The 14,645-nt window shown below is 32.6% G+C and overlaps 1 protein-coding gene across 9 annotated transcripts in view; it reads left to right on the top strand.

Annotated features, from left to right (window-relative positions):
• The window catches only part of DGKB (diacylglycerol kinase beta), a 316,583-nt gene extending 304,430 nt beyond the window's left edge, over positions 1 to 12,153 (top strand). For all 9 annotated transcript variants that reach the window (XM_072330508.1, XM_072330504.1, XM_072330511.1 and 6 more), the window contains 2 exons: positions 1,998 to 2,058; positions 9,717 to 12,153. In XM_072330508.1, the coding sequence (XP_072186609.1) occupies positions 1,998 to 2,058; positions 9,717 to 9,824 (169 nt within the window). In that variant the 3' untranslated portion in view covers positions 9,825 to 12,153. The remainder of the gene's footprint in view (positions 1 to 1,997; positions 2,059 to 9,716) is intronic.
• The last annotated feature ends 2,492 nt before the right edge of the window (positions 12,154 to 14,645 follow it).

Here is a 14,645-nt window from a genome sequence, read left to right as displayed (position 1 = left end):
ATTACACTTTATTTAACAGTTTCATAGTCTTAATATCTGAACTTAATGCTTGTGAGAGTATCATTTGATATATTAAATGTATTTATTCAGTTTCTATATGATGTATTCTAAATAGAAATATTATATAGAATATAATATAGAATATAATCTATCTACTTATGGAAAGGTATTCTATACATTTTCATGTGTCCATACATCTTCCTTGCTTTAAATGTGTGGAGGGAGGGAGGGAGGGAGGGAGGGAGGGAGGGAGGGAGGGAGGGAGGGAGGGAGGGATGGAGGGAGGGAGTGTTTACATGCAGTTTTTGCATGTTGTATTTAACTGTCATTTCAACCTATGAAGAAACTGTTAAGCAGTTGGGGGAGAAGGAGTAATGTATGAACAACCTGGTTTATTTTATTTTATTGACGTACACTCTGTGCAGAATAGAGCAAAGAGGCATTTAAGGTTACTTTGACACATTTTAACCCATTTATAATGCATTTCTCACCTGAGAGTAGTAGCATATAATTAGTATTTGTAAAGCAATTATTTGATCCATGGAAGTCAAAGTGCTCTTTTTAATTCATTTGTTATTTACTGAACGCTGCCAAGTTACTATTAATAAATACATTGATATGTGTAAGCTGTGAGAAGTGGAGTGGATTAACTTAGTTGTGTTATATCACTTACTGTGATAACACTGACAAGAGGAATTTTGGATTCAATCTTAAGGAAAAAGTAATTATTCTAACTTTTGGATTAGATAAGGGCTGGGAAAAAAAAGGCATTCACTTTCATCAGTACAGATTTTTTCAGGAAGAATTTTGCAAAATTTTAATAAGTTGAAAGTTATATAATGAGAAGACGAAGACTGAAATATTATACAAAGTATGATAATTAACAGAAGAGTGGAAGTCAAAATTTAAAGATAGTAAGTAGGAATTCCTGAATTTTGTGGCATATTTTTGAGACTTTTCTCAAGGACTGAGCGATGCTAGCTTTAAACTGCTCTCTCATGAAGGTGAGGAAGAGAAATGGTAATGCAAAGCCATTCATGCCAACCTTCCCTGGATACCAAGATACAATATTTATAATCTCAAATCAACAAGAACTGCAAAAGAACTATAATTATTTCAAATTTATCTGAGACTTCATTGACTGTTCTTTCCTTCTTTTTCTTCTGGCTGTTGATGACTGTGGTTAACTCTACAACCTGCTAGTCATTTGTAAATAATGTCCAAGCTAGAATTTTTGCTGATAATCATGAATGATCTACTGACTCATTTTTCCATTGTTAGAATTGACTGCTCCATGTTATATTGTATTGTTCAGACTGTAATACAGAAATATAGAGATGGAAAAGGTCATCAAAAAGATCATTATTTTTGAAATTTATTTTCTTCCTATCATTTGTCTATGCTTTTCTAAATATGGTACTGCTATCTGAACATTAATATTAAAATCAGTGAACCTTTACTAACAATTTAAATCTAGAACATGGTAAATTAAATCTTCGGAATGCAGTAGAATTGTCTTTTGCTATTGATGTGTCTTAACCTGGTGTTAAACACAAGCATAAAATGTCTTTTGTTATTTTAGTAAAGCAACACTGGAGCTAAGATTTATTTCTCCTTTATAGTATTCAGTCTAAATTTAAAATAATAGCAAGAGATTTCCTTGTGTTTTTTTTTGTTTGTTTGTTTGTTTGTTTCTATTCCTGTTAATGTTGTTTTTGTTTTCTTTTTTTTTCTTTTTTTGGAAGTTCTTGCATAATTCTCTCTTTATTTCACAAATTGAAGACTATTCTCTCATGAGAGAGTAGAGTATAGCAAGAAGTGTGCAAGGTGTCTGCCTACTAAACAACTCGTTTACTTTTGTAAGCATGTTGGAGATTATATAGACGCTTGGGTAAACCTGGTGTATACATGTGTGCCATCACATATGTCTCCTTAAAAGTACATTTATTAGTTTTGTCCAGTTGCATTTTCTTATTTTATGAAATATATCATTTTAGGACCAGCAAATCTCTGCCTATGCAGATAGATGGGGAACCTTGGATGCAAACCCCCTGCACGGTAAGGAAACAGTTATCTATAGGAAGAGAACTAACAAAAAGTACATAAACTCTTTTTTTTTTTTTTTTTTTTTAATATATATATATAATTTCATTCCTTGAAATGAAAGGAACAATACCTTTCAGATTAAGAGAAAACCCGTATCATCAGCATTAATTCAATTACTTAACTAACATGTTCATATGATGTTATTGTACAGCTCAACACCTACCACATTTTCAGTTTATCATGATGTATTTTTCTAAAGGTTAAGATGGAATAAAAAGGCAGTTATTTCAAAAGTTTAGAGGGTGCATAGCTTTACCCAATGTGATCATTTATTTCTGATGTTGTATTATTTTTAGTCTCTTGTTGCATTACTGAGGAAGAACCAATGTGTGTTTTGATGCTAATAAGTAGATAATTATTCTGTTAAAATTCAGGCAAGATTTCCACTCTGTGTTTGAGGGTTCATACCAAGAACACTGTATTTAAAGCTAAAGTCTCGATTGTACTCTTTGAATTATATAACAGAAATAATAAGTAAAAGTTATCTTAAAGGAGAAATGAAGGTAAATAAAAAAGAAGTAATCCATTCCTCCAAATTTGATCAAATAGGGAAGAGCTTACTCAGAGCAGTTTCTTTGAGTAACTCTGGTTACTCTGCTCAATTGAGGGAGCACCACAATTAAGTTAGAGCACTGAGAGCTCTCCATTGTCATCTGTCTTTGATAAATTACAGAGAATAATGAAGCAGGTCAAGATGTTGAAGAATTTTAAGCTTTTTGTCATAGAATATAGTCATAGTAATGTGCTTTAATGTGCAGTTTTACTGACTTTCACTGAAGAAAATCTGTATTGTTAAGTAGTTGAGTCTGTGTCACCTTACAGTTTGTGACAGGAATGTGCCAAGGAAGAAGGTATTCTGCCACAGGAGAGAGTCATTCTCCAAATTTAGGATGTGGACCACTTTCATTATCTTTGTCTCTTGTAAAGTTAAAGGCAACACAGAGAAATAAAAGGAAGCACCTTCAGTAATGTGCTAACAAGCCTGGGAGCTGATAATGTATAGGCTAAGAGGAAAGAAGAGTTGTGATAGTCTAGGTTTGCTGGATATTCTGTAGTGTACAGCTGAACACTGGGGAGAGTGACTGAAATCTAATTCACTGTGATAAGTGCTATGGTACTGCAACGAGCAGGGAATCATGTGGACACACACTGTGTGAAGGCAGAACAGTGGGGATTTTCTGATGTACATCAATAAACCTTTTGGAGTTCGATACCATTATCTTTACCTCTTCTACAGTGGTGGTTCATTGCAGAACAGTGCTGTACCCAGCATTTACTTGTTCAAGAGAAAGACTCTCCCAGGTTTGTTAGCACATTACTGAAGGTGCTCACTAAAAGAGAGCATGAATGTATTCCTATGGGCTCTTTGAGTTGCCTTAGTCTAAAAATCTAATAAATATCCAGAATTACTGAATGAGTTGAACCCACACAGACTGCAAAGTCTGCACAGACCCACACAGTCTGACAAAGTCACTTTGTGCCAGTATAATAAGATGCAGAATCTGAGCATCAAATTGTACTGTTTTCACTGTTTTTATTTTTTTATTTTTTTTTTTAATAGGAAAGTCTTTGGGACAAGGAAAGATGATAATGTTAATGTTATGTTAAACATCTTGTCTGATTAGCTGAGGAGGAAATTCTATCAGAGCTCTCCCAGACAAATATAGCAACATGAAAGATATCTATGGTTTCACCTGATCTCCAAACAGGTCATTAATAGTAATGAAACTTCAAAGACTCTCAAGTTAATTCAATAAACCTGTAGCTTTAGCCATCAGGATTTTTCAAAGAAAAGTAATCTTTCAATTTAGCTACATAAAATATTAGCATTGTTTTGAAAAATCTATAGGAATATTCCATCTTAATAACTGTGATTTCAGTTCCTTCATCTATTCCTGACTTGAATGGCATCATGTCTGTTAGAATGTCAAGCTGCTAGTATCATTAGATTAAAATGAAGAGAGAAATGTGTACAAAACATGAAAGAATATTGCCTTGAAGGAATGAAAATGGTAATCCATACTCAGAAAAATAATCATCTGAAATATTTATCTCTAATAGCATTTTTTAGAATTATTCATTGGTAGGAAAACTTGTAAGAAGCCATTTAATAATGGAACTCAGAAATTCTATTTCAGTATATTAGGATTTGTATGTACTTTAAAGTAAGTTTGAATGAATGAATGTATAGTTTCTTTAGCCATGCCTTTTGTCCGTAAAGATGTAGAGTGTGAGTGCAAAGGACTCAGTGAGGTCCCACCTTTGTAGTTAAGTCCAGACAGAAACAAAAGTGAAAATACTTTTAACCATGTTCATGATACCCTAGGGGTAGTTGAAACAAACAAACAAACAAAAACCAAAACAAACAAACAAACAAAAAAACTGAGAGACGGTCACAGATTTATTCCTGTATTATTTATTATTTAGAGTAGATGTGGTGGCTTGTGTTAGTACACTGATAGACAGGTCTGACACAGTTAACCTCCAAATGAAATTCTAGAATGGAAGCTAAAAAAAGAACTAGGTGCTATACTGAAATGCTGCGCTTTTCACCCACAACAACATGCCTATGTTTGTGTTTCAAGACCACAGTGGTTTATCGCGCCTCAAACACTTTATATCGTTCAGCTGGGCATTATTTTTTGTTTTCACAGGTACACTGCACATTAATTAGCTTTGTTTACCTATGCATTTTTTTTCTTAATTTCATAACAGTAGTTTTTGTAATTGACAAAGCAATTTACTGCATGTGTGCTTTCTGCACCCCAGACAAATATGCTAGCATGTAATGCACCTTTCTTTCCAGTTCAGATTGGTAAGAAAAGAATTAGTTGTGACTAATTGCCAATTAATTTCCAGTGGTTTTAGGGAGGAGGGAGAAAAAAACAATTGCACCTACTAATTAAAATTTGAAATATTCTGAAGTGTCATCTTTAGGTGTCTGTGGAATACATAATTTCCATTTTAGTTCTGCACTGGATCTGTAACAACCCAAAGCTTGACAGCTCTATTAATTTAAAACCTCAGTGATACCTATTAGTACAAAACATGAAAAAAATGCCATTAATCATTTATTTTAATTTTGCAGCTCTGTCATTTTCTCAGTATGTTTAAAAATTATGATGACACCGTAATGTTTTCCAATCTACCTGTGTGAAGGGGAAACGGATCACACTACTTAGGAGAGAGACTAGAGTATATTATTAGAGCTTAATTAATGCCAAACTGATTAGATTTGATTGCACTTTCCACAATAATATTGTTAAGAAATTTATTTAAAAGATGTGTTGCATAATGCTATATTTAAAACAACTGATCTAGACCTGAGCGATTTGACCAAAATGTCGCATAATGCAAGTCTCAGGTTAATTTTTATACCACTGCCTACATTCATTCACCCAGTACAACTCTTGATCATCTACAAGATAAAAGTATTTGCCACTCCTGTGATACAGAAGTGTTGAATCCATCTATTTCCTGTAAAGAGAGCATCAAAGAAAGGGGCATCCAAACTGGAAAATTCTTTCTACCATCAAACCTGCCAACAGCCAAATCCTGCTTGTAATCCAATCTTTTTTGTTTTGTTTTGTTGTTTTGTTTTGGTTTTAATGCTTTAGTGTTTTTGTTTTTGTTTTAAAGGGTTTCTTAAGGTTTTTCATTGCTTGTTTGTTTTAAGGTATTTTAAGGGTTTTTGGCATCACTTTATCCATAAAATACAGAGTTATTTTTTCAATATTAATTGAACTATTACAAGCACAGCTGATTGTCTTCACTCTCAGTTTTATATTTTTAATTAGCATTGCAGCTAGTAATTGTATTTCTCTGCTAATAGAAAGTATTTAGGCATTCTGTGAAGCCAGAAGCACAGAGAGAGCTAGCACATACTGTCAAAATATTAGCATATATGCAAAACTGATTGACCTTAAAGAGATAGCTTTTACACTAAAAATATTGATGTTTGCAGCATTTTACTGAGTGGATGTGTTGTGTTAATGTGACTTCAAGACATGTTTTGAAACTCTGACCTGCCCCAAAACAAATTTCTGTTTCATGCATTTATAAATATCATATGCATTTATAAATATTCTTCCTGCCCCTTTATTAAAAATGTAGAGTGAAATACCTAATTCTTTTTTAAGAATTTTACTTTTTAATGAATCTTTTGTCCCTTCCCATGAATATGTCTTTAGACACACTTTCTAGTGGTAGAAAGGTGATTTCAAAATACAAGTGCAATATTTTCCTGCTTGCCTGTGTACTAGAAAGAGCAGTCCTTTAAGTTTCTTTGGTCATGAAAAAGGTTTGATTTTGGTTAGTGAATTAGACTTTTGCCAGTGGCTTCAACAGCCTGAGCTGTAAATATATGTTGTGTATGAGTGTACAATATTGCTTCATATGATGCTTTTAATTTAAAAAAAAAAAAAAAAAAAAGAGAGAGAGAGAGAGATCAAGATTAATTCATGTGTCTTTCTAAATTTTTCCTAAATGAAATTATGTTATTTACTAATTTTTTGTACTTTCTTCCAAATTTGTTAATAGAAGTATTCTATTGCATTTTTCCTCCAAAAAAAAAAATCACTCACTTCTCTATTTTATGTTTAAAATATCCTCCATGTTTTCAGTGGACTTGGATAAACAATCTCTAAAATGATTTTCAAGTATTCATGACTATTTTGCATGTGTATGTTCGTCAGGACATCATCGGCTACTAAAAAATTTTAGGTTATGGTTTGAGCTTTTTGTGGTTTTTTTTTTGTTGTTGTTTTGTTTTTTGTTGTTGTTTTTTGTTGTTGTTGCTTTGTTTTTTTCTGACCACTCTTTTCCTCTAGTTTTGTGTGCACATTGTTCAAGGAAGTCACGGGTTCACCATAGAAGAATGAAAAACAACAAACTAGTGCATCTTATTCAAAGCATTTTAAAGCTTTAAACATTGTGCTACTGACACTAAAGGCATGATGTTACTTGCAGTAGGAGCAAAAAAATCCATGTGATGAAAGTTAGAGCCCTCTATGTGTTCAGCCCCACTTTACCTGCTAGGCTATTTCTCTTTCTGAGACCCATCTTTAAGTATATACATTCACTTCTCACCAACACACAACATCCTCTGCTACTATTCCCAGTATGCGAAAAGAAGCAGAAATAAGAGTCTGGGACAGAAATGTTGCCTGAAAGTCTTGAGAAAGACTAAGTATCTTTTGGGCAATGTTGTGCAATTGTACAGCGTCTGTTACCAAAAAAGAACTTATCTTTTTATGACATAAAGATAAAATATATATGTAAATATATAGATATACCTTTTATCTTCAGGATAATAAGGAAACAATGGTTATCATTTTTAACCAATACATTGTTAACTTACACTACTGTGCATAAGTAAAAAAATATACTTTGACTTTTTTTTTTTTTTCATTATTATTTTCAGAATGTATTTTATGTCACTGGAATGTGGCCAATTTCCAAGAGTTGAAAATGTGTCATAGAAAAATGTATATAGGAGTCCATCCTCATATGCATGAGTGGTTAATCTTATTCACGCGACTTGGCTGATCTCAGCTGATAGGATACAACATACTGAAGAGGTCATGTTCTCTGAAACAGATGGCTCAAGCCAAAAAAGAGCATTACAAATGATAAATATTTTCTCAATATGTAATTGCATTCACTCTCAGCAGCACTGAACAGCCCCAATCTAACATGCAATCTGTATGAGGTCTCAGGATTACCTTACCTCTTCGTACTAAAGCCATCTTTTGAGCTTTGCTCTTTTATTCATTTTAAGATGGAATTACAGTGATTTACTTCTGAAAGAAATTCTGAAAACATTTCTATTGCCTCATCATGGCCAAATCATGTAGTGTGTTGAACCCTCATGACTCTCAAAGAATGCACTTGTCACATCTGCAGGTTATTTCAGGTGTTGGTCCTCAGAATCAGGCTGATGTCATCATTGCTCCGGAAGCACAAAACATGTCTTATGAAGCATATGAAAGTTACAGAAATACTTGAGACAGTTGTTAGGACCAGATCATCAACTGGTTTAACATGACACCAGTGGAAGAATGCCAGTTTACCCCAAGATTTGGCTTCCAAATTGGTGCCTGAAGCAGAATTTTATGTGAGAAAATGTGTTTGATGCCAGTCTTTGAAAGCAGGAGATAAAAATTAAAAATGATAATAAAAAAGCATGCTAAATTTGATACTAATGAAGAATCTTGACAAGAAGAAGTCACATATGAAGTTCGAGATTAGTGTATAAAGGTGGCATGAAAATGAACATTTGAAGTTCAAGATTAGTGTACAAAGGTGGCATGAAAATGAACATTTGGAGAATAACCTAAAGGCTCTGAGTTAAATAAACTTTCTTATTCTGTTGGGCTTTTTATGTTTCAGTTTCTTTATATTGTAATGTAAATTTCCACCCCAAGAAATGTCCTGATCTGTATTTTAATGAGCCTGTCCACGTGACATACATTTTTTGTTTCATTACTATTAGTGAATGACAAGTGAAGGATATTCATTTTAACTTGAAAATGTCAGGTGCGCACTTTAAGAGATATATTTTTCCAGTTTTTAATGAGGTAGTGTTTCTTTTTGAAAGAAATACCCATCTCTGATGTGGGTACTATGCAGATGACAACTGATATTTAATAAGTGATGGTTCTTGTATTAGTCGTAGTTCACCAAAGAAAATGTCTCGGATTGCTTTTGAAAAACTCTTAGCGTCACTAGCCCAAAGGCAAGATGTGACCTTTTTATTACATAATGAGAATCATTTATTATCTTACAATGTATCTTAAAGTCACAGACAAAATGCCACTTTGATAATTGCTTTCAATTAGCTTTGAGCATAGCATACATTCATAAAATGTCTTCTCTAATTTAGACTTGAATTAGAGAAAATTGCAGACATAATCTACTTTAAGGTTGTCTCATATAAGGTGATTCGTAGTTTTATATCAGAGAAATCAAAAATGGTTGGCTTTAGAACAGTCTTGCAAAGCGTTTTAAACAGGCTTTTCAATATTTGAGTCTATTCTAATAATAATTAATGAACAAATTAGAACACTGGTTCATCCTTTTTGACCCTTTTTGTAGTTTTAATCTTTTACTTTAATTCATAGTGCTTGTTTTGAAATTAAACAGTGTCCTGTGTTAGAAAACAGGTACCGCTTGATTAGAAATGTAAAAAAGGGATACAATGATAGAGCCTGTATCTTAGTAATAGGCAATAACTTGGTCTTTCAGCATGTATGTCCTTTCCAACTTTTAAATTCTCATTCATCTTCTATACATGTAAAATATTCAACTGCAAGCAGTAAGTCCCATAGTCAAGAATTAAGATCAGATATTGGCCTGCATATTTTGTATACTATTTTTAACATTGATTGCATGTATAATTGAAAGTATTTGTGGTGACAGTGATTATACATATATTGGCTTATTGCATTTGTAACATCATTCAAAAAAAAACAGAGGTATTTTTCCTTCCTTGATTAAATGAAGAAGGTTTGGAAATTGTATGTAAAGATGATTCAGGCATTTCAGATACTTGTACACAGGAATTTAACTAGCTCAAGGAATAACTGTGATTTTCTTCTTTCTTCCCTCAGATAAAAATTACCCACAAGAACCAAGCCCCTATGTTGATGGGTCCTCCTCCAAAAACTGGTCTTTTCTCTTCTATCATCAAAAGAACAAGAAACCACAGCAAGGAATAAGTCTGTGTAGTTTAGCTTTTAGAAAATCAGTTAGCTTTGTTGGGCTTTGGAATATTTATGCTGGAAATCTTTCAAAGATTTTAGAATATATTCTACTTGCAAATTCATGGATTTTCATTTAACAGTTTACGTAAATGAGCTAATGTAAAATTATGCTATTAGAAAAAAAAAAAAAAGTTATTGTCACAGGTTTGTAGGCATTTTGCATGAGGAAAGCAGATGTTTACATAAAATGATGCAGCATTTTTTTGTTGTTGTTGCATGAAGTACCATTTATTAATCTGTGGGATAATTCTGCCATGGAATATAGAAAGAGAATGCCATGGGTAACTTGATTTTCTCTCCATTACATTTCTATTTTCGCTGTGTGTGCTTTTTTTCTATTACAGTTGTCATATGCACTAAGATCAGTAGTATCTCTTGAATCAAACATCTTCACATCAATTACCAACGAGACCTGGTTCAGAGAAAAGTTTATTATAGATCTCATTAACTTTTATTTTATCATTTGTTTCTACCCTGGAAATATATTTATTCAGCTAAGTATTCAAATCTTATATCTTATTCTGATAACTGTACCTGCTGAAAACTTCAAATTCAATGTATGCAATACTCAAATGATTGTGATCATTCTTGTGTAGGTTTTTGCAAGACTTGAAGGCATTGAAAGGTTGAGAAAAATTATACAGTTAAAGAGATCATTCTAAGATTGAAAATAATAGTATTTCCAAAAGTAGCCATCAGTGTTATTTGATGAAACTCTAGAATAACTTTAATGAGCAGCACATCTCTGGAGCATGGCAAACTTTAAATCATTCTGCATTATTGACCAATAGTATAGTGTGTATGCACACAAATAACCAAAGCTCATGCCTAATAAAGTGCATTTCCCACCAAAGATTTAGTGAAGGATACTTCAGAGAAATGGGTTAATGCATAATTAAACAAGATCACTGGAATAGACTCACCTTTGATAATTTAGATCTCTTTTGATTATGTCAGCAATGTCCAAACAAATGTTGGGATAGAAAAAAAAAAACACACACACACACACAAAAAAAAAAAAAAAAAAAAAAAAAAAAAAAAAAAAAACCTCTAAATTGCAAATAAATACTCAATTTTCATTTATTTAATAAGCTGATAAACACATATCCTAAATATGGAAAGATACATAGTTTAAGCATTAGATAATTAAATGTACGTCTAATTTTATTTTAATTATTATTTATACATCTATGCTACTCATAGTTTACTTGTCCTCTGAATTAATATATTAAGGAAAAGATAAAATGTCTATTTCACTTTCATAGTCTATTGCCTGGAATAAAAACATCTCTTGTCATAAATCTGGGGGAAATAATTTTTCAGATTTTTACTTGGCCCTCTGAGAGACTTCCTAACAGCTTAGAAATCATAATACAGGGATTTGTCTGAGGTTTGCACAGCACTGTCTAATGTTGAAGGGAAGTCCAAGAATGGCAACTTTATTAGTCTTGCATATCAGCAGTTTCAATCAAAACTTCTGTGCAGTTTTAACATTGTTCTTTGCTTGGAGTGAGCTGATTCTCATCTCTGCATGTCTTAAGTTCTCAGAAATTTCATCAAAAAATAACAACAAAAAAAAAAAGTAAAACTTTGCTTGGAATGCATGATTTTCCATTTTTATCTAGATTTTAAAATGTTAATGATTTATTAAATCTATTTTTCTATTGATTAATTCATCTATCAAAAAAATAGCATTTCATCATTCTGTAGTGCACGATACTGTGCATGTACTTAAATAAAGTTGATAAAATTTCTTCCTCAGTGTAAGAATTCAACAGAATCCTAATTTAAACAATAGACGCCAAAATAAAAGTCAGTATATAGTTGGTAAGAATTATGATTTTGAAATATATGATTAATATTCTTTAAACATTAGGAGGTAAATACTGATTAATGTTGTGTTCAGCATTAGGTAGAAAAATTGGGCGGTAATTATTTGTTAAAATTAAGATCTTCTAGCTCGCCATTCTTGGGTCCAGTGATGGGTCCAATTAGTTACCATACTAGCAAACTCCTCTTTTTCCAGTGCATTGCAAATGTACAAATACAAAAGCATATGATTATAGAGGTAAAGATATCTGCAAAAAGATTACACAAAGTGCACATTGGTTTTATGAAATTATGGTTATAGGTGATATTTTCAGATAACTTGATGTAGGATTTTCTACCAATGCTCTTAACTTTTTGTGGCAAAGATGTGTTTAATGGTAATATATAATGTGTTCTCTATGATTATCTCATGAACATTGTAACTCTGAAAACAAATAAAAATATATATAAGCTATTCCTTTATAATGTATGCAATTTTAAAAGTGCCAGTCTGAATAGCAAATTGTTCACAACGTGCTTTTTCATTTAAAGAGGAATAGATGGGTAATCATCTAATCACATACAGTTCTGACTAGATGTATAAAAGGTAAATCAGATGTGTTTGTCAGTTTGTATCAAATTCTTATGGTAGTAAAATATAATGGAGCAGCTATTATACTACATATTGACACATTATATCAGTGACATCCTGTCTGTCTGTAAATTGTGTTTATCTGTTTACAGTGGCCTCTAATAATATAAAACCAGGATCAAATTGAATGTATCAATGAAAAGCTTAGAGTATATAAAACATACTATGAAAGAAAAATGCTTGGTGTAATGCAAGAGAATTTCACTTTTTTTTTTTTTTTTTTTTTTTTTGTTTCCTCCCTTTTTTCCCACTTCAATGTACACAGAACAAACATTGTGACATTACATTTTTGGATGTGGTGAAGCTATGAATATATGTTTGTATAGATGAATTGTTTTTGTATTGACTAGATATTAGGAGTAGTACCTGTAAACTTTTTAGCTTCCAGTGAGGGATTTTTTAAGGCCTCATTAATGACATTTAAAACATGAATGGAAATTACAACACTGTAGGAATTATGTCTGACACTGAATTTGCAAATTTTTATCTCCCTAGTAGGATGCTGCAGGTGGCCAATATGCTGAGGAAAGCATCACTTTCAGTTCATGAGTTCATATTAAACTCAGAATTTGGTGCAGAGACAAATACAATCTTATTGCTTCCAGTACTTGCAAGATATCTGTATGTATACTATTGCAATTATTTAAAGCTGGGGAGTTGGACTGCTTATTGGAGTGTGTATGCATATGCACATGCTAGATCAGTTAACATGCTAAAACACATAGGACTTTGATGATCTAAGAAACATTTAATACTAGTTTCTGAAACAGAAGTAGATGCCCTATAACATTGTCTCATGTTTATCAACTCTGTATTATTACATATAAGTCATACCAGTAATTACCTAATATTTAAAATTATCTATTGCAAATAAAGTCACCAAGTTCATCATGTTTGAAAATTTCAGTGTAAAAAGTAATTACAGTGAGAGTATCTATGTTTGAAATTATAAGAAACAAAGGAAAAAAAAAAAACACAAAACAACAACAACAACAAAAAGCATCCTTTTTAAAGTTTGATTGATTTATTTCACTATTTATGTTCTTATGTTGGGTTTTGTTGTTTTTGCTGTTGTTTTTAATTTAATACTGACACTATGGATGTTCAGACATTTGAAGAACAGAGGAAATGGCTGCAAATCTGAAAACAAATAAATAAATAAATAAAGAATAAAAAATAAATTTTAAAAAATCCAGAAAAATTACGTCTAGACAAGAAATCCAGGGAAGAGCAGAGAGGAACTCTGCTAAGCAATGAAAATAAATAAATAAATAAATGTTCAAAGTGAGATGTGAAAAAGAGTAAGTAAAAAGCAAACCACAGAAATTATGTGGGGCCAGAGAAGTTTCAGTTAAAGTTATTCAAGGCTAATGAGAACTGATGTCCCAGCAAAATTAATTAGATTAATCTGGATTCTTATTCTGTTTAGGATGAGGGATGTGAATAGTGTTATTGTTGGTTTTTATTGTTTTTTCTTTTCTTTCGTGGGGTGTGCGATAGGAGTTAGATCCAAGTGGTACCTCATTGAGCCTTTCCAGTGAAGGAAGAAGGATTTGTGAATGAAAGAAAGAAATTATATGTATTCAAAAAGGTAGAGAATTTTCTAGGCCTTTGTTTATTTCTGGATGCTTTTATAACTTGGGAAAAAAAAAAAATGGCCTTGCTATTAAGTAAGTTGTGCAAAACTGCTAAGCAGTTAGCAGGAAAGTTAATAAATGAATTTAGAAAGCTGAGGTGGTTACAAGAAGAACTGCTCCATGTTTTATGCAAGAGTGGTAAAGAACATGCCAACCTCTTGTCAGATAATTGCTACTTGTCTCTAGCTCTGTGAGGTCTGAAAGCATTTTGTTTTCCCTGTACAGAAGGAAGGAAATTTCTTGTGGTCCTGTTGAGGTGAGTAAAAGCCTTACTGTATCCCTGGCTGGAAAATAAATCAAATGTGCCAGTTCTGGAAGCTAAATCTCCATTAAAGAAATGTAAACTAATAGGTGAAAATTCATGGCATGTGAGGATCTGAGGATGCGCTGTGCAGGACTGCTTATCTGATGCTGCAAGCTCTGTCCAAGTCTGTCAAGATTATCTGGTTTCTGCCAAACCTAGTCTTCTGCTATGGTGGACCTGCTGGGTTATGTACCCTCATTAGCAATCAGTTACTGGATATTGAGTTAATTTTTAAATAAGCATGTTTGATGTGTCCTGTGAAGTTATTCTGTGGCCAATAAGCCTTTTGGAAGAAGATCAGGAGGAGGAGGTTGATGAGGTCTTCCGTAAGCAACTGGAAGTAGCGTCACGCTTCCAGGCACTGGTACTTATGG

This window comes from Excalfactoria chinensis, chromosome 2, assembly GCF_039878825.1.
Source record: "Excalfactoria chinensis isolate bCotChi1 chromosome 2, bCotChi1.hap2, whole genome shotgun sequence".
NCBI classification, from domain to species: domain Eukaryota; kingdom Metazoa; phylum Chordata; class Aves; order Galliformes; family Phasianidae; genus Excalfactoria; species Excalfactoria chinensis.
The sequence above is the reverse complement of the archived record's forward strand: the minus strand, read 5'-3'. Positions and strand labels throughout refer to the sequence as shown.